Source organism: Labeo rohita, chromosome 7 (assembly GCF_022985175.1).
Source record: "Labeo rohita strain BAU-BD-2019 chromosome 7, IGBB_LRoh.1.0, whole genome shotgun sequence".
Taxonomy (NCBI): Eukaryota; Metazoa; Chordata; class Actinopteri; order Cypriniformes; family Cyprinidae; genus Labeo; species Labeo rohita.
In genome coordinates, this window is record NC_066875.1 from 21,039,365 (window position 1) to 21,065,725 (window position 26,361).

At 36.7% G+C, this 26,361-nt stretch overlaps 1 protein-coding gene across 1 annotated transcript; it reads left to right on the forward strand.

Moving 5' to 3' along the window:
• Positions 1 to 75: 75 nt before the first annotated feature.
• shcbp1 (SHC SH2-domain binding protein 1) lies at positions 76 to 25,025 on the forward strand. The gene is made up of 13 exons (XM_051113940.1): positions 76 to 407; positions 625 to 819; positions 1,433 to 1,548; positions 1,666 to 1,874; positions 3,492 to 3,587; positions 4,025 to 4,255; positions 5,810 to 5,987; positions 9,302 to 9,422; positions 15,071 to 15,202; positions 17,611 to 17,729; positions 17,963 to 18,049; positions 18,759 to 18,900; positions 24,185 to 25,025. Exons 1-13 carry the CDS (start codon positions 212 to 214, stop codon positions 24,538 to 24,540), a joined length of 2,178 nt encoding a protein of 725 aa, XP_050969897.1. The 5' UTR covers positions 76 to 211; the 3' UTR covers positions 24,541 to 25,025.
• Positions 25,026 to 26,361: the final 1,336 nt, after the last annotated feature.

Below are 26,361 nucleotides of genomic sequence, written 5' to 3' on the forward strand. Positions count from 1 at the left end.
TAAAAATGTTTAAATGTGCAGTGTCCCTTTAAGAGTGTGTCGGTTTGCTCCACCTCGTCAGTTCATTGGGCTCCTCTGCTCCGCCCGGCAGCATTTGAAAATACAAGTGAAGGGAGGAGAACGACAGTTAGTTGATAAATTAGTTTACTAAACACTTTTATTGATATATCCCTCGTTTGCTTTAGCTCGGTTTAAGTTTTAAGCTTGAGTGATGTCTGGGGAGCTTGTGTGTTCAAAGCCGGAGGAGGCGAGGAACGCCGAAACAGAAAACAGCGTAGAAATCATCATCAAACTGACCAGCGAAGATCCACCAAATGGTCATGATCATAATGTCAACCAACAGACAGAAAGAGAGACGGACACTGTCTGTAATGAGATCAGACCAAACAACAATCGGGTTTCTAAAGGTTTGTAATGTTTACATGGTATTTCAATTTGACTGTGATTTCTGTGTGTCCTCTTTTAAAAATCTAAGGAAATAAAAATATGGATCAAGTGTCACACTTTTGACTTTGACAGTGTTTATTTTATCTGTCAAATGGTTCAAAACATTTGGTTGGGTATTGGATTTAAGTCTGTAGGCCACTTTATTAAACTGTCAGTGCTGATGTATATTGTTTTTAGAGTTATTTCAAACTGAAGAAGATGATGATGATGATGATGATGACAGCGGCACACATTATCTAAATGGTGATGAGAGACCATGTACTCATCTACAGCGAGCAGAGAGGCCAGGAAATGGAAAAATGCCGGACACCTTCCAGACAGACCATCTTCTCTACTATGAAAGATTCAAAGCATATCAAGATTACATGCTTGGTAACCATTCAAACACTTCTGAAAGACATACACAACAATAATAGAGAGTTTGCACGATTACCCGGATGTGTGGCCATACTGGCGATACTCAGATGTAAACAGCAGCCATGGATTGCATGGTTAATGTAGTACTGAATACGTTGTTCTGCTAATTTATGCTGTGTAAACTTGCTAATGCTGTGAAATCATATAGAGAAGGACTTAGTAAGTAGGAAAGGATGTATTTTGACAAACTAAAGCGTAATATTAGCCTAATATTCCACCAACCTGACTGAAAATGATAAGAACAAACATGTTGTCAAGATTCTTGCCCTGGAAATCCTGGTTCAGTTTGGCCGACCACAAATGCCTTTTGTTCCTCAGTTTTATGCACTTTTCTCCTTGATTTGTTAGAACTTTTGGCAGCCTAGAGTACTCCAAATGTTTTTCCCAGTCTGACCAATTAGTACAGCCCAAAACATGACAATAATTTATCATTTTCAGCGGCAATAATCAGCAAAATATACGAGTTTTGTTTGCTTCACTGGCATTGTTTACGTTCCAATTGGTGATGCATCCTGAAAACACTCTATTGAGTTAATAAGTGTGTTTATAAACCTGATTTTTTTGACAGGTGACTGTAAAACATCTGAAGTTATAACCTTCACAGCTGAGTACCTGGAGAAGATTGTGGAGCCATGTGATTGGCAAGCCATATGGCACACTGATGTGTTTGATGTGCTGGTTGAAGTAAGTTTGCTGAAGCATGCTTTTTGGGGATTTACAGTTAAATAATAAAAAGCTAATGCTTATGATTGAAACCTCTGCGCAAGGGAGTGTTTAGAAAGCTGAGGGTTGTTGTTGTAGGTTGTTGATGTCGAATGTAAGGAGCTGAAGGCCAAGGTGGAGCTGGTGTTGCCGATGGAGTGTGAGACCAGAGGCTGTGATCTTACTGAAGAGTCCATGAAGGCTCTGCTGGAGGCTACACTTCATAAAGTACCTCTTCTGGAGCTCTCTGTTGTCTATGACGAGTCCGGGGACTTTGATCAGACTGCTTTGGCGCTAGAACACCTCAGGTTAGTTAACCCTTTAAAGGTATATATTTTTTTCCTATTCTTGAGCAGCCATGCTATTCGGTTTATGTTGGTAGTCCAATGAATGTGAAATAACAATGGACAATAGTAGTATTTATAAATAAGTAAATCCGCAAATTATTTTAAAATACATGACAAGTCTGTTTGATTGAAAATATAACGTAATTTATTGTAAATGCTAATGTAATATAATGTAATTTATTCCTTTGATAACAAAGCTAAATTTTTGGAAGCCATTACTCCAGTCTACAATGCCACATGATCTTTTAAAAATCATTCTAGTATGCTGGTATGGTGCTCAGGAAACATTTCTTATTGTCAATGTTGAAAGCGGTTAATAATTTTGTGAAAACTGTTATATATATATATTTTTTTTAACTTGGTATTCGAAATAAAAATACTTGATAACATTCTAATGTTTTTACTGTCATTTTTGATCAAAAATGCAGAAAATTGTGCAATATTATTGTTTTATTATTATTAATTTAATTGTGAAATATTATTACAATTTAAAATGTTTTTCTCTTACAAGATACTTATTTATTGTTTATTATTAATTCTAGAATATTATTTATTGCTGTGATCATTACTGTTATTTATTTATGTGTCACATGGTCCATCAGAAATCATTGTAATATGCTGATTTATTATCAATGTTGGAAACAGTTGTGCTGCTTAATTTTTTTTTTTTACCCTGTGATACTTTTTTAAAGATTCTTTCATAAATAAATATATTATTATTAATATTTTGTAACAATATACACTACTGTTCAAAAGTCTGGGGTCAGTTATTTATTTATTTTTTTTACTTTTATCCAGCAAGGATGTTAAATTAATAAAAAGTGACAGTAAAAACGTATATTTAAGATTAAGATTTCTATTTTGAATAAATGCTGTTCTTTTAAACCTTTCATTCATCAAAGAATCCTGAAAAAGTATCACAGGTTCCCTAAAATATCAAGCAGCTCACCTGTTTCCAACACTGAAAATAAATCGTCATAATAAATGTGAATGATCTCTGAAGGATCATGTAACACTGGAGTAATGGCTGATGAAAATTCAGCTTTGCATCACAGAAATAAATTATTTTTTAAAGTATATTAAAATAGAAACTGTTATTTTAAATGTTATTAATAATTCGCAATATTACAGTTTTTTTTCCGTATTTTTGATTAAATAAATGCAGCCTGATAAGCATATGAGACTTCTTTAAAGAACATTTAAAATCTTACTGATCCCAAGCTTTTGATTGGCAGTGTGTATATGTGTGTGTTTGTGGGTGTATAAATGCACACAAACATTTCAGCTACATAAGCTGTCAACAAATTAGTACATTTACTTAAATGTATTCATTTTGAAATGTTTAAAAATGAGGAATATCTTGAATACCTTGGTTTGAATATCTAATGAACTTAAACTGTGTCATATTCTGAGTGTCAAAAGAGTGATGCGAATGACAATTGTATACCGGTTTGTGATTCTGGAGGTTCCTCTATCATACTGAACTGACTGGTTAAGCGAGTGAGTCTCCCCCTACCCTGTCTTTCTCCCCCTCCCCTCCATCATTCACTCTCACACGTTTCTGCCTAATCCCCACAGGTTTTTCTATAAGCATATCTGGAGGAAGTGGGATGAGGAAGATGAGGACGATGACTTTGATTACTTTGTTCGGTGTGTGGAGCCTCGTCTTAGGCTGTAAGTGTCCTCTGTGTGTCCTGTCTGTTCCCCTGAAGCATGACCGCATAACACTGAATAAATCTAAGTGCCATCCCAGTAGCTCTCTAGCAGCTGTAAAGAAGCTCTATCCACCAGGTGGCAGTGTGTACTCAGTAATGAGCGGTTCATTATGTGACAACACTATAAATTGCTTCGAGTAATGCAAATAAGTTTACTTCAAATTAATTTATGGAGTCATTATGAAATGAGCCATTTAATCTAAACATAGGATATCTAGTTTTAAACTCACATTGCCATAAACAGCAGTGAAGATGTCAGACAAATAAATGAGCCTAATGGCATCATTGTGACATTGTGACATTTTACACAAGTTTGTTTGCAGTTCTTTTTGGTTCCACTAGTGATGCAGAAGTTACACACTGTCATAATTCTCCACCTCCATGTGTTTTCAACAGGTACTATGATATCTTGGAGGATCGCGTTCCAGCTGGTCTTGTAGCCGAGTATCACTCGACACTGGCACTCTGCTCTGAGAAGTTTCAGGAGTTTTCCAGCCTGAGAAGTGGCCTGGACAGCGACTCTGAGTCCGAGCAAGACAACGTATCCATGGTGGAAGGACTGCGAATGTATGAGCAGCTGGAAGCACTTAAGCGCAAGCTGCGTATTATTGAAAACCCGCTGCTCAGGTAATTATTACTGCTGCGTGAGTTTGAGATTGAGATTGAGGTGTTTGTGTTTGTACATATGTACCCACAACATGGCTTTGGTCCTCAACTACAAGTTAAAGGGGTAGTTCAATCAAAAATGAAAATTCTATCATTAAAGGAGAAGTCCACTTCCAGAACAACAATTTACAAATAATTTACTCACCCCCTTGTCATCCAAGATGTTCATGTCTTTCTTTCTTCAGTCATAAAGGAATTATGTTTTTTGAAGAAAACATTTCAGCATTTTTCTTCATATAACGGACTGATATGGTGTCCCGATTTTGAACTTTCAAAATGCAGTTTAAATGCAGCTTTGAACAATCCCAAATGCAGGTGTAAACGATCCCAGCTGAGAAAAAAAGGGTCTTATGTAGTGTTTTTTTCTGGTTCATCACAGTTGGAGTATGTCGAAAAACTCCCATCTTATGTTCTCCCTCAACTTCAGAATCGTCCTATATTGCTGTTTTACCTTTTTTTTTAAGGATGTTTGATCTTCTTTGCATGTTCAGTTTGCATAGACTTGGTCGGTACTTCTGCAGTGATGCAGGATGATTTTGAAATCATTTTTGAAGTTGAGGGAGAAAATACGATTGGTGTTTTTCGACAGAGTTCAGGCAGAGCAAGACAAGACAAGCATTTGAGATTAAAAAGTATATAAATTGTATTATTTTTATGAAAATAACTGACTGTTTCGCTAGATAGGACCCTTCTTCCTCGACTGGGATCATTTACAACCGCATTTGGGATCGTTTGAGGTCACTGCATTTTGGAAGTTCAAACTCAGGACACCATAGCTGACCCTGCATAGACCCCATGCAACTACCACGTTCAAGGCCCAGAAAGGTAGTAAGAGAACATTGTTAAAATAGTCCATGTAACATCAGTGGTTCACACTTAATTTTATGAAACCATGAAAATACAAAATGACAAAAAAACCCAAAAATAACATCAATAGCTGACAGGAACGAGTAGAAATTGTTAAATGAAGACATTATTTTTGTTTTCTTTCACACAAAAAGTATTTTCGTAGCTTCCAAAAATTAACGCAGAACTACTGATGTCACATGGGCTATTTTAATGATTTCCTTTACTACCTTTCTGTGCCTTGAATGTGGTAGTTGTGTTGCTGTTTATGCAGGGTCAAAAGCTCTCGGATTTCATCAAAAATATTTGAATTTGTGTTCTGAAGATGAACAAATGTCTTGTGGGTTTGGAACGACATGAGGGTGAGTAACTAACGACAGAATTTTCATTTTTGGGGGAACTATCCCTTTAATCAGGAGAGTAGTGGAGTGAGTATAAACGTGATTAATATTGTAACCAGGCATTTACGCTTTTTGAAGTATTGACTTATTTTCGTTTTCCAAAGCTCAGGATCAATACGCACTACTCCATAATTAATCATCAGTCTTTCCGAGTTACCAGATTCCAGATGGGATCGAAGACATGTCAGTCCGAACAGCTGTGTTTAAGCGAGTGTGTCTGTTAGTTCTTTGGGTTGCTCACCCATTCCACCTGTGTGTCCTTTTGCAGGTATGTTCTGGGCTACAAGGCGAACTCGGGTCAGCAGTCATGCAGGGCAAAGGGGCCACGTCCCGCTGGTGGGCGAGTGGTTCACTTGGTATCTGCCTCGGCCACAGTTCACCAGCTTCAAAGCTTGATAACTGACAAACTGATGCCCCACTATTCGAGTGAAGAGTTTGAAATTCAGGTGTGTGTATAACCCTTTCTCTTTTTGATGTCACAGTTGCATGCTGGTCAGAAGACCTTGTACTCACCTTTTCTGGATAATGGTCTTGTTTTCTCCTGTACTGGCTTTGTAAATAAGGATTTGGAAGGGGTTTATGACATCTGGATTGTGAAATGGAGAACTATGTTCACACTTTAGCTTTAGTGCTTAGATAGTTTATAACATAATTTGAGAAACATCTCAGTATCTTTTGTTCATGTAAAGAAAGTCTGTGGTAACAAAAACAGCTGTTAATAACAGACATGAGGGTGAGTTAATGATGACAGAATTCATTTATTTATTTTTTTGGTGTGTGTGTGTATATGTGTATATGTGTATATATATATATATATATATATATATATATTGCCAAAAGTATTATATATATATATATATATACTATATTGCCAAAAGTATTCGCTCACCCATCCAAATAATCGGAATCAGGTTTTCCAATCACTTCCATGGCCACAGGTATATAATCAAGCACCTAGGCATGCAGACTGTTTTTACAAACATTTGTGAAAGAATGGGTCGCTCTCAGGAGCTCAGTGAATTCCAGCGTGGAACTGTGATAAGATGCCACCTGTGCAACAAGTCCAGTCGTGAAATTTCCTCGCTCCTAAATATTCCACAGTCAACTGTCAGCTGTATTATAAGAACTTGGAAGCGTTTGGGAACAACAGCAACTCAGCCACGAAGTGGTAGGCCACGTAAACTGACGGAGCGGGGTCAGTGGATGCTGAGGTGCATAGTGCGAAGAGGTCGCCAACTTTCTGCAGAGTCAGTTACTATAGACCTCCAAACTTCATCTGGCCTTCAGATTAGCTCAAGAACAGTGCGCAGAGAGCTTCATGGAATGGGTTTCCTTGTCAAGCAGCTGCATCCAAGCCATGCATCACCAAGTGCAATGCAAAGCATTGGATGCAGTGGTGTAAAGCACGCCGCCACTGGACTCTAGAGCAGTGGAGACGTGTTCTCTGGAGTGACGAATTGCGCTTTCCATCTGGCAATCTGATGAACGAGTCTGGGTTTGGCTAGTGCCAGGAGAACAGTACTTGTCTGACTGCATTGTGCCAAGTGTAAAGTTTGGTGGAGGGGGGATTATGGTGTAGGGTTGTTTTTCAGGAGCTGGGCTTGGCCCCTTAGTCCCAGTGAAAGGAACTCTGAATGCTTCAGCATACCAAGATATTTTGGACAATTCCACGCTCCCTACTTTGTGGGAACAGTTTGGAGCTGGCCCCTTCCTCTTCCAACATGACTGTGCACCAGTGCACAAAGCAAGGTCCATAAAGACATGGATGACAGAGTCTGGTGTGGATGAATTTGACTGGCCTGCACAGAGTCCTGACCTCAACCCGATAGAACACCTTTGGGATGAATTAGAGCGGAGACTGAGAGCCAGGCCTTCTCGTCCAACATCGGTGTGTGTCCTCACAAATGCGCTTCTGGAAGAATGGTCAAAAATTCCCGTAAACACACTCCTAAACCTTGTGGACAGCCTTCCCAGAAGAGTTGAAGCTGTTATAGCTGCAAAGGGTGGACCGACGTCATATTGAACCCTATGGATTAGGAATGGCATGTCACTTAAGTTCATATGCGAGTCAAGGCAGGTGAGCGAATACTTTTGGCAATATAGTGTATATTAATGAAATGATACTCTAAATAAGAAACTAAATCTGCCAGCAGGTGGCAGTAAGCAGGTGCCCATGTGATGTATATAAATATGAGAAAACATACAGGGGCATTTTTTGCACCAATATCTTGAATTTTAGGGCAGTCAGCTATATGAAACATAAGATGATGTACAGGTCTGGGGGTGGGACCAGTGCATTAAAATATTTTAATTGCATTATTTCTTCATAACTTAATTAGTTAATATATATATATATATATATATATATATATATATATATAATATAATATATATATATATATATATATATATATATATATGAATATATGAATATGTAACATTTTTAGGTATTTTTTTAAATATTCTATTTTTTTTTTAGATATTTGACCCCTAATGCTTTGCTTGTATTTAACTGTCACCATGATACTTACAGGTTCTAATGCGTCTCTGTCCCTCCACTGACTATTTTCACATCTTTCATGTCTTTCATGTTAACTGAGTGTTAAAACAAGTACCAGTATATAAAATCATTTTACAAGAAGGTTTTATTTATTAGCTTTACTTATTAACACTTTAACTTCACACATCATTATTAGGCATCATTATTGTAAAGTGTTGCCATGTAAAGTTTTATGGGACATTTTATGCAGTTCCTATCAGATTTGAATGAGGACTTGAATTAGAATTGAATGAACTCCCATAGAATTGTGATGAGGCAAATATCGATCTACAGTGATGTAAAAGTTGCATGAATTCTGTTGCACTGGAAAACATCAGACCTTTTTTAGGATATAGAAGTGACCCAAAATTAGAATTGAAAAATAAGATTTCATGTAGTTTGTGCTGTTCACACAGATCTGAGTCACATATGTGCAAAAAATGGAATTTGGGCCACTTTTGACTGTAGTCTGAGCAAAGTCTAGTTTCAAGCCATGACAAGAGATTTGGGTGGGAAATATGGTATTTGAATTGGAAAAGGTCACTTCTGCTATTCCGGGAGCTGGATCTGGGTGGAGGATGGTCTGATCGTTTAAATAAAGTAGTTTCAGACAAGGAAGGCAGAGTGCAAATCCTCCCCAAATGCTGATATTAATGCTCCGCTCTCTTTCTCCCACAGCCTCTGATCACTGTCTTTTAATTTCCTGGGTTTACCTCCTAAAGGTTAATATCTGCCTGAGAGCGCTGGCCGCCTCAGAGCTCACAGAAAAAATCAAATCATCGATTTCGCTCGTGCTAGTATAATTTTATGACCGCTGGACTCGATGAATAATTTTGCTAGTAAAATCTCACGCGTACTCGCTCGCTTCTCCATCTTCTGTTGGGATGGTAAGATTAAAGTTGTTAGGACGGTCTGATCACTAATGTGTCAAGGTGCTGTAATGCAGGATTTGTAAAGGTTTGTTAAAGCACTGTGTTCATGCAATAGATCATGTTTGATCTCTCTTGTTCTCTGAGCCAGTTTATCCCTCAAGTACTTGTTAGAATGGTGCAGGTGTGTGATCAGATGCCTGTACTCAACCGCACTGAGGTGCATTCACTTTTTTGTGTGTGTGTGTCAGACCGTTTTTCTTTTTTTTTTTTTCTTACTCAGTATGATTTGAAATTCAGTTTTCGTTGGTTTTACTTCAGGACAAAGATGATTGTTGTGTTTTGTTCCCAGTTTCACAGTGACCCAGTTCTTGCGGTCAATGCGTGCTATGAGGGGGATGTGGTCATCGTATGCCCTGGCCTTTACAGCATCACCAGCTCCATCAGTATTGTTGACTCCATCGAGGTTGAAGGTAATCACATGACTCACTGTGTGCACTTGTGTCTGAACTGACCTTCTTTGACCTGACAATTGTTGATATGCAGAGCTGGTGTCATAGGATTCACAACACTTTGTGCCTACAATGATGTTAGGCCTCAAATTGACCCTCATTGGTTTCCATACAAAAATCGTTTTGAAAAACAGAAAAGAGTATAGTAAAGAAACCAAAAATTATATAAAATATGAAATATATATGGGGAATTTAAGGCAGAATTGTCTTTTGAATTAGCCTGTGATCTGTTTGACTTTAACCAATAAAAAAAAAAAAGTGTGAAAAGCACATTTTACCCTCCAAGGTGTTAGAGAACCAGACAACAAAAAGGCAGAGGCTATTTACATTATGTACAAATAGCAATAAATACTATTTACACCAAGTGCAAACAATGCTAGGTACTATTTATACTTAATTGTAGTCATTTGCAGTCACCTGCAGTCTTTTGTTGTAGTGCAGATAGTCACTACAAGTGGTCATTAAAAAAAAAAGAAATGTTTTACTTGTTTTACTTTTTAATTTTGTGGGGTCAGTTTGACCCCTAACACAAACAGAACATCCGTTTTATTGACACAGCAGGAGCGTTAAAATTAAAATTATGTTTACTCAACTTTATGCTGTACTAAACCTGTATGACTTTCTTTTGTCTCTCAAAAATGAAAGAGATAAAAAAAGGGACTAAATAAATATAGAATAAAAGTAATTCTTATTACTCATCCCAAATGTTACAAATGCATATGATTTACCCTGTGTGAGGACAGTGACATTAAAATTCTATTTCTAACTGCTAAAGTAATGCATTAATTTTAAATTTGCAATGAAGTGTCTTGTTACTTTTCAAACAAGTAATGTAACCTTCTTTATTTTCCCATTTTTTTTCACTGACACCTCTCCTGTCCCATGTTGACAGAAATTGGGAATGAGGTATGGAGGCAGAGATACTTCCTTTAGCCTGAAGGCTTATTAATTTCACACTTGGTGTGAAAGGGCCTTTACAGTTGCCAAAAATATAACTATTTTGTTATTAAAAAACAAAAAAGCCCAGGCCAGGTGACAAAAAGTAACGCAAATATAACACAATGTGTTATTTTCCATTAAGAGTAACTAAGAAATGCAATTAGTTACATTTTTATGTATTACTTTTAAAAAGCCACTAAAGTGCCTTGAAGCACACAGTGTTATTTTGTGTTTACGTAATTTCAACTGAAACAGAAAGACAAAGCGGGACATATCAAGCAGAGCCACCCCCTTTTTGTAAATATTGGCAATAGTGTTTTGTCATAGCTTGGGCCAGACCCATTGAGATCAGTAAAGCCACATTTGACAGCTTATGACTGCCAAAGTGTAATTGATTACCCCTTTAGATTCAATATAAAACAGCAAAACAGTGATTATAATGATCCTAGGATGTGTAGTTGTGTCATAGTGTTGTATTTGTGTCAGATTGTGTGATTTATGTTTATGCATGGAATATATAGCATTCTGTGTAGAATTCATATGGGTCTGATACATTTTATGGTATTTTTGGTGGTTCATGTGAAATAACTCGAAACCAGACGTATTTGCCCCCGCCCCCCCCACTGTAATGTAAACAAGACCCCACTCATCCGAAAGCATATTTGCGCTAGGTGCATTTCCATTAGATTTGCACAAGGTTTACGTATGTCGAAACCACCGCACTAGCCATTAATTTTAATCGTAGGAGCGTAGGCATCTGTCTTTACAAAATCACCGGAGAGAGCCACTTCTGGGACGCTTCTGAAACTGAAACGAGCTGCAGCTGTTATGTGAATTTTATGTACACAAGGTGACCTGTAAATGCGAAAAAGCCATTTCCATTGCAGTTTTGCGAAATATTCCTTTTTTGAATTGCCTGAAAAACCACCTCATGCGAGCGTAAAAACTTTTATGCGATATAAGGGAGTTTTGCGAAATTTACATTCCAGTAGGCCTAATTTCGATTCGCAATTTCAGTTTGTGCAATTTGCAGGGTAATGGAAACGCAGCTACTTTCTGAATCGTTCCCTGTCCCCGATATAGTGCACTATGTGCCATTCAGTGTACAAAAAAAAAAAAATCTGTGATTAAATGACCGATTTCAGCTGTAGCTTTAGTGTCTGATTATAGTGTAGGGGGCAGGACACTTCGTATTCTAGAGAGCTTTTGATTGGACAGAAAGTTTGAGAAGCTTAAAGGCACAATATGCAAGATTTATTATTTCTTTTATTTAAAATTAAAATTAAAATATTTTTTATTTTATTTAAAGGGGTCATCGGATGCTAAGTTCACTTTTTTTAATGTTGTTTGAACATTAATTTGTGTTGGCAGTGTATGTACAAATCTACCCTATAATGATAAAAATCCATGCAGTGGTTTTTAATAAATCTGTAAAAAAAAAATATCCCCTTTTTCAAATCGAGCCGTTCTCAGATGCCTGTCGGTGTGGCGTCACACCCACAGAGGCTGCTCCCAAGATAGTTGATTGACATGAGCAGGTACCTTAGACCAGCTGTCACAGTTCAGTAACTTTCCATGTTTTGATGCCAGAGCAGGGGTTTGAGTTAGACAAGAATATCTCCGATTGAGGTGTTGTGTTGCTGGATGTAATAATGAACATAGTGGTCGTCATTTACTCCCGACATCTGAGCCGCTGAACATGCAGTAGATTACGTTTGTTTGTGAAGGGAATGCGCCTCCCGATCTACATATATCTGTCTATGTTCGCGTGAATCATTCATGATCCAGCTTCACTTACAGCAGAAGTGTGTATAAGCGTTTTTTTATGAATCTTTGCGATCGCCTTTCCTTATAACGTGGTAGTTTGGAAGTTTAGTGGCTAAAGGCGGCTAAATGCGGCTAATGTAAACAAGACCGTCTTTTCCACAGAGAGAAGAGAGGGTCGGGGTGAGGAACAACCCCTTAGAATGAGCTGATTTTGGCAGAGCTGATTTTGGCAAGGTAAAAAGGGTGTTGTTTTACACAACCATTGAGAATTTTTAATCAAAGTATATTAGAGACTTTTCATTAAGACCCTAAAGAATCATATCAACTTGTGGAAAATGGGCATCCGATAACCCCTTTAAAAAAACCACTAGAGCAGTGTTATATATTTAGCCGACTTGTGTACATGCATTATCCCAAATGTTTCAAGGAGTGTTTAAATCCAATAGCAATTTTAACTAGTGTAACAGACCGTGTTCTTGCGTCGCCTGCCATTGACGTCATACACCCTTGATTTTTTTTTTTTAGGTTTTATTTTGTAGAAAACATGAAAACCCCAAAGACACTTTAATATGTCATGCATTTTATTAGACAGGTGACGAACACACAGAGTAGCATTCTAAAAGAACTTTCAACAAAGTGAAAGTAAATGTATCTAGCACTCGACTGTGGCATAATAAAAGCTCTGCTGCTTTCGAGCCATGTATCGTGCTCGTCCTTCATTAGCCTCGTTTCGCTTCCACGACTTTCAGCCCCACCCTGCTTCATACTACAGCGACTAGTATGACTAGTATGCTTCATAATATGTCTTTAATACATTTGCTCACCCATGGACATGATTTCTGCCCAAGTCCCGACGGATTGCATCGGCTGTGGGGATAAAGACTACAACTCCCACGATTCCACACACAATCACGACCTCATCAAATTATGCCTTTGGTTCTTTGTTTGTTTTGAATAGGCGCCCTCTAGCAGTGAAAACTTAAGGTGATCTCATCAAAGTCATTGATCCATTTTGGTGGAAGTAAAAGACTGTAACTTTTGACTCCCTATATCTTCTAAATGCAAATTTTGTCATTGTTTTGGAGCAAACTAACTTATAGATAACCTCAAGGCTAACATATTCATACTAAAAAACAAAAAACTTCAATTTTGATTTCATTGGGGCTTTAAAAGTAATTTTCCCCAACATTAGTGGTGTCTAAATGGTTTGGCTGGTTTTAGCTGCAGTGATGTAGAGGCATTGACCTTTATCATCCGATTGATTTGGAAGGTACTTCTTTATTTCTTTATTTTTTGTTCATCCACCTCCATCTAAAACTCAGAGGAAATCACTTATATTTTATACTATTCTTTTCCCTTTAATAAAGCTTGTGACACAGCATGCTTCATAACACTAAGTCAATAGTCTGGCACCGGGCCTTGTTTGTCAAAATGGTTCCCTGGACGTGTATAAAACGAACGCCGCGATCGGCGTGTGATATTAGAAAGCCTGCCGAGGTAATTGAGCTCGATGGCGCAATAACCACCTTTCAGTGATGGGGGGCGGAAATTAATGCATGAGGAATGTGGAGGCAGATGAGCAGAGAGAGCACGGGGTCAGGGTCGAGTCTCTTTATGCAAATGGGCGACCTGCAAAGTCAGATAGTGATGAAGTCAAATGAGGAAGAGGAAAGAAGGCCTGGAGGACGCTGTTTAAATATGGAGGTTTTGTGTGCTTGGCAGTCCCTCCTGCAGCGTCAGGGAAGCCCTGAAAGAGGAGATAACGCACAGGCGGCTGCTGGCTCTACTACAGGAGAAGAGCGACTCAATTAGACCACTGCCAGATTACCATAAAAGAACTCGGCTCCCCGCGCTAAAGGTCTTTGATATTTAGCGAAAACGTCAGACGTGCCTCTGTCTCAGACTACAGCTTTATCGCCGAGATTATTTGAAGGAACTCTAAATAGTTTTGCATGCTTTTAGAAGTAAGTGAGTCATTGAGACATGCAACGGTGTTGCGTTTTGTAGTGCATGAAGTATACGGTCTGTGTGATTCTGTGTTTTTCCAATTCAGAGCGTCCCGCTGCTGTCAATTACGTTGAGATCTTCCAGCAAATCCACTGTTGTTACCTGCAGCCGTAGAAGTGTGGATAGTGCTCTGACCTTATTGGTCTATATTCAGCCTTTGGCATTTTAAGGAAGTGTGTGAGAGCTGACCAGGGTGCTGAAGTTCATCTGGGCATTGTTAGAAAACTCTGGAAGAAACCTGCTTCAGGACCATCTGTCAAAGAGCAGTGTGTAATGAAGCCGGGCTGTCAAACTCTGCGGCTTTGAACCACCGCTCTCGCTGACCTGCCACCGCTATCTCAAACCGAGATGGTGCTAAGCTGACCTCTTAGTCATCAGTCTGCCGGCTGCTATAAACTCAACACGCTTGTTGATGGTCATTTAGCCACATTGTTACTTGGAAGCCATGCGTCTAGACTGAGAGACGGTCTAATTTCCATAGAGAATTAGGTCCTTTATGGAGAGGCTTTTTCTATAATGAGATGTTCTTTGCTAGATGGTAGCCCTCGTGGTAAATGACAGTGATCCATCTGGGTTAAGGGCCTGTCAATTTCCCTTCAGCGTTTTTGTCATGAGGTTCAGAAAATGTTTTATTCAAAGAGTGCAGTTTTAACAAGTTCTTGTTACTGGCGAAACTATGCTATCACAGGTCTGTTTTATAACAAGGTTGTTTTAGAATTTTTGTGTTAGTTAAAAGAGGTATAAACAACCTTAAGCATCCATCTATTATTTGATTTAGTTTTATTTTGTAAAATACATTTTGAGTTGTTTTGGGTAAAAAGTGTCAGCCAAAGAAAATGTAAGGGTTGGACATAAAAGCTCTTCTCTAAAGCCATTTCTCTTCCGTCTTCCCTCAGGATACGGTCTGCCGGATGAGGTGGTGATCGAGAAGCGTAACAAGGGTGACGCCTTTGTGGAATCAACAGGAGCAAACGTCAAACTCTTGAATCTAAAGTTCATCCAGCGCGACGCCATTGAAGGCATCTTGTGTGAGTTTCAAAGGGAATTGTCCTGCCTCTTTCTCCCCTTTCCAGCTGTTTGTCAAAGAGTCTTGAGGGGATGCTGCTGTTGAATGGACAGCAGTATATTCAGTAGAGACCTGACATGCACTTTTTGCTCAGGCATTCATTTGGCCTCTACAGCAACACGGTAACAAGAGAGTCATCTTATGTTTTCCTTGTCGTTTCATTGGCGAGCCGTTCTGGCATGCCTAGTCTAGGGAGCCTTTAAATCTGTATCCCTGTGTGCGGCTACACTAAAGGTTTGCTTCCTGTGGGATTTCAGATCTGGTCAAAGTAGCAGGCTTGTTTATTATCCACTGGATATCCTGCTTGCTTCCAAAACAATATGTTCCCTACTGTATTGTGGCTTAAAAAAAGTCTGACAGTATTTTCAGACTTTTTAAAAATATGAATTTCAATATGTGCATTTGCTTTGCAGTTAGGGAAAGGGTTTTTTTTTATATTTAACCATTTTTTTTTTTTTACCATGAACAATTATTAAAATCAGCTAACATGAACAAACAATGAACAACTATATTTTTATTAACTAACATTAACGAAGATTAATAAATAGTGTAATACATGTATTATTCATTTTTCGTGTATGTTAGTAATACATTAACTAGTGTTAACAAATGACACCTTATTGTAAAGTGTTACTTTTTTTTTTTTTTTTTTTTTTTTAATTAGAAATTTATATTTTTATTCAGCAAAGATGCATCAAATTGTTTAAAGGGACATAAATTGCTACTAAAGTTTTCAGTTTGCTGTTATTTTAATCTTTCTATTCATAAAAACTAATTCTAGGACAAAATACATCCTGATTTTCACAAAAATATTAAGCTTTTTACAACATTGATGATAATTTGATTACCCTGATAGATTTATATTAAAACATTTTGGAACATGATAAAAAAATATGGCCAGAAAGGGATTTCTGTAAAGTGTTTTTTTTTTTTTTTAATTATTCTTATTTGTAACTATATATATATATATATATATATATATATATATATATATATATATATATATATATATATGTATATGTACATATGTATATATGTATATATGTGTGTATATATATATATGTGTGTATATATATATATGTACATATGTATATATGTATATATATATATGTATATATATGTGTGTATATATATATATATATATATATATATATATATATATATATATATATGTGTATATATATGTGTGTATATACATATTTTATATATATATATATTTATATATTTATATTTATATAATTATATACACTACCAGTCAAAAGTTTTTGAACAGTAAGATTTTAAATGTTTTTTTAAGCTTACCAAGCCTGCATTTGAATATATTTTAAAATTTAATATATTTGTGTGATCAAAGCTAAATTTTCAGCATCATTACTCCAGTCTTCAGTGTCATGTGATCCTTCAGAAATCATTCTAATACTTTTAGAAATACTTTTATTGTTATTTTTTATCAGTATTTAAAACAGCTGAGTACAATTATTATTTTTTTTTTCAGGATTCTTTGAATAGAAAGATTCAAAGATCAGCATTTATTTGAAATAAAAAGCTTTTGTAACATTATACATTTATGCCATTCAAAAGCTTGGAGTCAGTGTTTTTTTTTTTTTTTATTTTATTTTTTGAGAAATTAATTATAGAAATTAATACTTTGATTTAGCAAGGATGCTTTAAATGGATCAAAAGTGATGACAAAGACATTTATAATGTTACGAACGATTTCAGATAAATGCTGTTCTTCTGAACTTTCTATTCAAAGAAGCCTGAAAAAACTCGACTCAGCTGTTTTTAACATGATAATAATATTAATAAATGTTTTTGAGCAGCAAATCAGCATATTAATTTTTTTAAAAATCACTTGACTGGAGTAATTATGCTAAAAATTCAGCTGTGAAATCAAATAAATTACATTTTAAAATATGTTCAAACATTCTATTTCAAAATGGTACTGTTTTTGCTGTACTTTGAATCAGATGAATGCAGGCTTGGTGAGCACAAAAGACTTCTTTAAAAACATTAAAAATCAAAAACTTTTGATTGGTGGTGTAGATATGTAATATAATTGCATACTCAATTTTCAGTCATTCAACTGTTTGAAGTGGTTCTTAAATATGAATAAAACATTAAATAAATGATGCTTTAATGCTAACTTTCATGCTTGCTTTTTATACTTTTCTTTGGTCTTTTAGAAACGCAGTAGTCAAATAAAAATCACTATGATATTGCCAGTGTTATTTAATTTAATACTGTGTATATTCAGTATAGCATAGTACTATTCTGTATCTTTATATGTGACCGGAAACCTTTCCTCCTTGCATGTCCTGTCACCGTCCTCCAATGTCTTTTCGATTTGTCACCTTTATCTTTCATCAGGTGTTCGCCAGGGGAAGCTGGAAATGGAAAATTGTGTGATGCAGTGTGAGACCACAGGTGTGATTGTGCGATCGGCGGCCCAGCTCAGCATGAACATGTGTGACCTGTACGGCTCCAAGGTAAGCTGCACTAGCACACGGTACCTCGCTTACATTACAAGACGACTTCTTTACTTATCATTTGAATGTATTGCTCTATCATCTGTTCTGTGTAGTAGTTATTACAGTATGAAATGCAGATAAGAAAGGTCTTGCCAGAAGCATTCTTACGCTGATTTACCACCAGCCGTTTTAGTAAAGAGCCTCTGACCAATACCGTTATTGCTCTGATGGTTGCTGTGTGTTCGCTTCAGGGTGCTGGTGTGGAGATCTACCCTGGGAGTGTATGCAGTCTGGTGGGTAACGGCATCCATCACTGCAAGGAGGGGATCCTGATTAAGGTGAGGAAGACGGATGAGCTTCGGCTCTTCTAAACGCCTGTAGATTAGTCCGTCTGGCTCCTGGTTACTGCTAATCGTTGCCCAGGCAACAGCAAGTATCTTACCTGACCCAACAGAGCCACACTTTAGAGCTGTCTTAGTATCGTATTAATGATCTAGTAGATTAATGCATTTAGAAGACCTCCAGGGAAGTTGACCCCTTTAGTGTGTTAGTGGAGTGGGACTTCACTGGCCACTGTGGGGCATCTTTGATGGTAATAGCTTTAAGCCATGTCACCAGAGGTCAGTACGCTCACACAGTTCAGAGGAAATCTTAGAAAAGCCAGTGAGTGCCCTGGAGTTGTAGATCCGAATCTTTGTGGAAAATTTTGCCAATTGGCTTCATTTGAGAAATCACGTCTGGAGAAAGCCATCGCGTAATACTTCAGCTCAAGTCAGTGTTAGTGTTTCACCTGAGAGCAAATTAGATTCACACACAGGTAGCAGCATCCCAAAAGGATTTTTCCGTAATTAACTCTAGTGGAATAATTGGATTTTATCTACCTTACTAAAGCTTTGTGCATTTACGTACATGCTGCGCCTTCCCAACCTCAGTCTTTTATTCCTCCTCACTTCGCTTAGGCCAAAAAGAGATGTGAGAGTGCGCGTGCACATGTTCATTTGTGTAGGCATGCTGCATATTTACCACCCCCTGCTTCCCCTTTGGCAGGATTTTGCAGACGAGTTGGACGCTGTGCCTAAAATCACCATGGTGAATAACGTGATCCACAACAATCAGGGCTACGCTGTTATCTTGGTAAAGCCAGGTGACGCTACCGTGGAGGATCTGCCCGCCGAGCCCAATGCCGCAGGTGCCCTTTTCTTCTTCTGTCTGCTTCTGCCGCCTCGGTTCACCAGCAGCAGGGCATATTCCCAAATTAACACCAGTTAGTTCATTAAGGGCGCTTACAGCATCACCTGAAGAAACAGAAATGCTAACACCTCTAGGTTTTGTGCAGACAAATTGCTGCAAGCATTATTGGTATTGTTCACCCAAAATGAAAATGTCCCCCTTTTTTTTTTAGTTCTAAAATAACATGTTACTTATTTTTTTTCTCAGTGGATATGACAACTGTTAATTATAACAAGCTCCAGCAGAATGATACAACACTGAGAGATTCATGACAAACTGGTAATATTTCAGTTATTAGCTGATATTTGAGATAATAAATAATTTATATATAATTTATATAAATAATATTATATATATAATCTGGCGCTATATTGAAAATAAAATTGACTTGACTTTCAAGGCGGGCGGGGGATGGGTGGGGTCCCGTTGGGGGGGCAGGGCGGCCCCCTAATATAATGGTAGGGGAAACACTGTATTGCAATTTCACATTCAGTCTTCAAATTAATGTATATATATATTTTTTATATTTGTTTAATGCCATCTTTTTTTAATGACTGAAGGCAAGTATCACTGATATCAGCTGATGTCTCTGAATTTTTTTTTTTTTTTTTTTTTTTTTCCTAATATTTAACCATTGATTATAGCCATTCAACAGTATAATTGAGAGCTTTCAATTTAACATTTATTAGACTTGTAATTTAAGTAAACTTAAAAAAATTGTCACATAAACCCATTATAATTATTACCTTATTAATAACTGTCCTGTCCCCTTCAGCAAGAAAATATAGCCAAATTTATTAACATAAGTTTTTCTATTTATTTTCTCTTTTTTTTAAATTTTGTTCTTTGATTACAGCACAGCAGCTGGTTATTAGGATATTTTGGCTGCTGTTACTTTAAAAGCTGCCGCTGCTGAACTTGTGGCGGATCTGACACTGCTTTAAATGTGACTATATAATAAACACTTACGTGCACAGTTTTAAGGCAGTTTTAGTCGCCTTTTTTGTAACTTCATGACTTAACTGATGACATAATTACCTCCTCTTATTTTCAGTTAATTTTGCAATACTTTTACACATTTGTATGTTCGTGGTTCACAGGTGCCAGTTAATAGTCATATTACATGCATGTAAACAAATAAAGTTTACATACATATTTTTTTGTTTATTTTTTTATTATTTGCATTTTGTTATGATATATTTATTAGCTTTTCATCAAATCACAAAGCCCCTGCACTTCCAAATTTATCTGTTCTCAGCCGTAACATAATTATCAGTGTGAATCAGAATTTGTGAAATAATACATTAAAATAGATATTTACCGATAATCCTGCTCTCAGTCAACTGTTTACCTGATAATCACAATGACTGAATCATTGGTCAGTGAGTTGAACCTGAAAACGAGTTCAAATTGAAAACTAAATCAACTGAATAGCTTCGGAGATGACTCATGAGTCATTATATGGACTACTTTTATTATGCTGTCTTTTTTATTTATTTATTTTTCCAGGACAAAAGTGGTCACCATGAACTTTCGTTGTACGGATGAGATTTTATTTTATTTTTTTGATTCTACAGACAAAATATAACTATTTTAGGTTTAAAACAGCACGAGGAGATACCAGTGACCTGTTCCTTTAATTCATGTTATTCATACTGATTTTTCTTGCAGTTTACTGGGAAATTTGAAAATGTGCTTGAGCTTAATATAATACAATACATAAATAATACATGAATGCGTCCAGGGCATCCATGTTAGAGCTGAATAATTTTTTTTGTCTGCTGCATGTCCTTGGTTTCTTGTATGGGGAATAGTGTAACCTTGATGTTTTCTGCTTTCACACATCTCACCTTCTTTGCCACAAATTAAATAGGCCACGATTAGTCTCCCCATTACTGTAAATGTTCTGTGCTCGCTTGGATACGCCACACGTCTATATAGCTTGTGAAGGAACCCGCAGGACTCAGTCCGACTATGCGAAAAGTGCTCTACTTTCTCCTGCAGTAATATCTGTGAAAATATATTCGCTTGCATAAAATTTTTGTTAAAAATGCCCCCCTGGGGCTGTTGGAAGGCCTGTCTGTAATGACTGCCATCCCCACGGTACTTTTCTTCAGCAGGATCGGCTTTTTTCCCCCTCTCTCAGTCAGCTTCATTTTGAGAAAAGGAAAGAACGGAAATATGTTTGACATTCAATGAAGGGCAGCTGTGAATGCAGTGCGCTTAATTTCTGAATTATGCCCAGCAGAAGGCATCTCGGCTTTAAAATAAAAGTAGACCCTACTTCTCCCTCTGGTTCCTTTATGTTTCCACCTCTCACCGTCTGCCTTTGTCTGTTAGACGCATTGGCATAGTGGCTACATTCTTTTCTTCATTGAAATACCTTTCTTACATGAAAAGGAAGTGCAATTTAAATAATTTCAGTCAGCATATGTGCATGTTTTTGTTTGGGTGTTGGTTAAGGGAATTAAAAATCTGTTTGTTTTCTTTAAAGCTCACCCAGGTATTAAGACTCATATGGCTTAAAGGAGAACTCCACTTCCAGAACAACAATTCACAAATAATTTACTCACTCCCTTGTCATCCAAGATGTTCATGTCTGTCTTCAGTCGTAAAGAAATTATGGTTTTTGAGGAAAACATTTTAGCATTTTAGGAGTTCAGTTGTGCCCCCGATTTTGAACTTCCAAAATACAGTTTAAATGCAGCTTCAAAGGGCTCTAAATGATCCCAGCTGAGGAAGAAGGGTCTTCTCTAGTGAAACGATCGGTAATTATTTTCGGAAAATAAAAATGTGTATACTTTTTAAGCAAAAAAGCTTGTGTAGTACAGGTTCTGGCATGCACGTTCACGACGCTATGTACTGTTGAATCATGTGGAAAGGTCACACCGAATGTAGGCAGAACTACAGACCCAGTGTTTACAAAGTGAACCTGCAAAGACTAAGAAAGTGCAAGTAAGACAAACACTGTTTACAAACAAAAACTTACAACGTGTCAGACAATTCTTAAGTTGTAGGAGATGATAAGATGGAGTTTTTCGCCATACTCTACCTTTTTTAGCCGGAGTACACAGACGATGAACTTAGACATGATTCGTAGTAGTGATGGGAAGTTTGGATCATTTTACTGACTTTGGAGAAAGCTACCACACCGCCTGCCGTGAAGACCCTTTCACATGGGACGCGGCAAGCAGCAGAACTAGGGTGACCACCTGGTGACCCGCCATCTCTCCACACAGCAGAAGCACCCCGTGGCCTGTTCAGCCAAGGTCCTCGGGCGGACGTTACCAAAAAAGCCGAAATGATGCCACTTTGTCCAGGCAGGAGCAGGAACTATTCTTTCATCCTCCATTACTAGCAGCAAACTATATTAACAATAACATTAGTGGCATGCCTTTATGCTAATATTTCATGTCACTGTTTAAGTTCAGAGATGATAAGACTGCCATGTAGCGGCAGTCGGTATATAAACTCAAAACAAAGCATCTGCCATGAATCTTGAATGATTTTTTTAAATATCGATATTCGTTTTTGAGAATCAATAAAGTATCACCAAACAAAATATTGAGATACTCATGTGTATCGATATTTTCTTACACCTCTACTCGATACCCAGCCTTGCTTGTCACAAGTACATTTTTTTTTAATATTTGTGGCACTATATTTTCACACTTAAAACAATAATTTGGTATTCCTCCTGTACCAATGTCCTATTTTATGCTAAAAAATAAGTGACTTTGCAGTTCTCTCCCAAGTGGCTTCATTATTGACAGTATAAAGTCTGAATATGATTCAGTAGGCTATAAAACACTTTTAACTGTCAGGAAATTAAACCTTAACCTTAAACTAGCCTTAAATTAGGTTTAAATTAGCCTTAAAACAACACTTTTTTTGTTGTTGTTGTTTTGTTTTTAAATTTATTTAGTAACTTTCAGGAGGGTGTACTCATTTTTGCAACACAACATTTTATCACTTTGATAAGAAAATTGTATTTTGCTGAATAATTTTGATAATCTTTGATAACTGATTAAGCAGGCTTGTTGGAACATTATATCTCCAAAGAACCCTAACATGTCTTCTAAGTAAGGAGTGATTGCTGAATTTAAGTTGAAGGATAAAAGCGTACACTTAAACTAAATGCTGTAGCATCATGTATTTTATTTTTTTTCCTCATAAGGAGTCTAAATTCCCCCGGGTATCGTGTGAAATCGTTGCTCAGAAACCCCTTCAGTGGTTGCATCGTCATGACTAGCGTTGGCATGATTACATCCTGTCAGTATGGCATCTAGCATTTCTTGTCTCTGCCATTCGTAAGCTCTTTCAGTAGTTGTGGACGCGTGTCTTTAGAAATACTCCTCTTCTTATCGCAAGGAAAATCAGTGAAGACTTGCGTTGCTTCTCTTGTTCCCATTCGACTGAAAATTATAATAAAAAGCCGCACAATGTGGCATCATATTAATATTTTATTTTCTGAGTTGTGTTGAGGTAAAAGTAGCAACAGGTTTCAGATCATCAAAATAATGGCTTCCCCCATAGTCAAAGTATGTATAAAACGATGTGCATTTTTTAAATAATGTAAATCTTTCATGGGTTTTCTGCTGAATATTTCAGTAAGAGACATCAGTTACATTATATTAAGCCATACAAGTCTTAAGACCTTGATTTCCCTTTAAAATGATGCAATGAAGAAAAAAAACTTCTAGTGTCACAGTTGAATTGCCTAAAGATGCTTTCTGCTAGAATATAGGAAATGAATGTCTCTCAGTGTAGTGTTACAGTGTAATTGTTCTTTGTGTCATTAATGACTTTGTTTGCCAGGAACAGCAGGGTTTAGTTTTAGTGCAGAGTCCCTCCATTTAGGGGAGAGTCGTAGATGTTTCAAACACATCCTTTTATTGTACCCTATCATTTTCAGGCTGACTATAACCATTCATATTGCTCCCTGCTGGAAGGGTGAATGAGAGTGTTTTGTGTTGACGCATCAGTCAGTGCTGCCTGCTTTCTGTTCAGGAATTAAAGGAATAATTCATTCAAAAATTAAAATTGTCTCATTTACTCCCCCCAATGTGGTTCCAATTTCGTATGACTGTTTCTGAACCGTTCACGCTTCACAACTGAGATTAATCTCTGTTTGTTTCAATTAGTTTTGCACTGAGACTTCTCTAGTTACGATTTGCTATCATTAAAAAAATCAAAATCACATCTATTCTGAAGCCTGCTGTGTGCCTCTTCTGTTTTTTCAGATCAGAAAGAGGAAGAATCTGAGGATACAGGAGTAAAATCAGAGGCAGATATGGATGATGGTGATGATGGTGTTGGTTGTGATGATGATGTGCCTGTCATTGTCGTGGAAGAAGAGTGTCCAGCCATCAAACATGGTCACTTCGGCCCTCCAGACTTCACTGAGGGAAATGATGCCATCAAACAAGAGTTGGTTGCCACATCGGCCAAGAAACATGGGCTTCAGAAGAGCCGGATGAAAGCACTAGGGGCCATGCAGGCTGATGAGAATCTACTCTCTCAGGAAATGTTCATTTCCATTCATGGAAATCAGTTCAAGCACAATGGAAAGGGAAGCTTTGGTACCTTCCTGTACTGAAGACTTCTGAACGGCAAGCATGCACAGACACACTTTACCGTTTAACTATTTATTCAGTATTTCTTTAATTTTGCTGCAAGTTTACATTGTGAGCTTTCATTAATTACTGTGTGAGTGAAATGCAAAATGAATTAAGTGTGCTAACACGTGTAGCCTTTTAAATTTTTGGTGTCTTTTTGAATTAAATGTTTGTTTAGCAGGATGTTTTTAAACACTGAAACATTTATATGTATAATAGCACAGAGCAGCACCTTGGAAATTTTCTGTTTATGCTTTCTCATGTTTGAGAACAAACATGTTCAAAGACACAGTTTTTTTTTTTTATTTAATCATTTGTGTTTTTTTTCTTGAGAGTTCACACAGTTCATGTTTTGTCCACACTCTAGTTTACTGTAGTCACTAATAAGCACTAAAAAAGCATTTAGTCACTAAAAAGTCCAAAAGCAGTCATTTTTTTCTTAATTGTCTCATGATATTTTGGAGAAATAAAGTCGTTTTATTATTCCAAATGGAAAAATCTGCTTTATGTAGTTTATTTTATAAAAAAAAAAAAAACGTGGAAGTGTAAGAGAGCTGCGGGTTTTGCTGGTGTGTAAGAGTTCATTTTGTGACAACTTAAAGGGTTATTTTACCCAAAAATGAAAATTAGACCATTATTTATTCAGTCTTAGGGCATTCTGTGTGTGTATGACTTCCTTTTAGATAAATGCAATCGGAGTTATATAAAAAATTGTTCTGGCTCCTCCAAGCTTTATAATGGCAATGGGTGGGTGTTTCTCTTCAGTGGTCCAAAACAAGTCCAAGTGCAAATCCATCCATAATAAAAAGTGTCTCACACGTAGGGCTGGGCGATTAAATCGATACCGACAATTATCGTGCAATATGTATATATATATTTCCTCTAACAAGATTTTGATAAATGTTTGATATAATGTTTATGCAGCAAAGGTGTAACAAAAGAGAGCATGTGTCAGAAATGTGGGTATATTTGTGTCGAATTTTATTATATTATTAAGGTAGACATGTATTGAAAGAGGAGTAATGGAATATAATTACAGCATTTTTGATTAAACTATAGCATTTATGTGTTAATACTAAATGTATTTAGACTACTGTTTTTCATACAAATACCTAGGAACCATATTACATTTTTACCATGGTATTAAGGTGCTATATTTGTGGTTTTAACTGTTATTATCATGATCTATGGATGATACTATGGAAGAGCAATACTTCAAACTATGGAAAAAACAAAAACTCAAACAGTCAGAATAATTAAATTTCACCATATAAAAATGAGGTTGATGCAATTTTTACAGATATTACTGATCTTGATAATGAACGTAATAAATAAATGTACATCTGCATCCAACTCAAACTACTATTAAATGTGCATTTCTAAGAGATCAAAAAACAAAAACAAAAAAAAGCAGTTTTATTAATATTATCAGGCAACTAGGGCTGGCAAACGCATAAACGAATAATCGCATAAAAGTTTGAGTTTGCCTAATAAATGTGTGTGTACTGTGTGATTATTATGTATATATAAATACACACAGATTAATGTATTTAAGAGAAATATGTTATGTACAAAATATTTTAATTTATATATAATATAAAAAAAAAAAAATTATAATAAATTATGAATGTGCTTGTGTGTGTGTGTGTGTGTGTGTGTGTGTGTGTGTATGTGTGTATATATAAATATATATATTTAATATATAAAATTACACACAGTACATACACATATATTAGGCAAATTCAAACTTGTATTTATTTATTTTATATATAAACGCGATTAATCATTTGACAGCCCTACAA

What these genes read in the sequence shown, in the direction of transcription:
- shcbp1 (XM_051113940.1), top strand. Translation starts at nt 212, where the DNA reads ATGTCTGGGGAGCTTGTGTGTTCAAAGCCGGAGGAGGCGAGGAACGCC. An exon ending in GTGAAGAGTTTGAAATTCAG is followed by an intron (nt 5,988 to 9,301) that starts GTGTGTGTATAA and finishes TTTTGTTCCCAG; the next exon opens with TTTCACAGTGACCCAGTTCT. An exon ending in GTGACCTGTACGGCTCCAAG is followed by an intron (nt 17,730 to 17,962) that starts GTAAGCTGCACT and finishes TGTTCGCTTCAG; the next exon opens with GGTGCTGGTGTGGAGATCTA.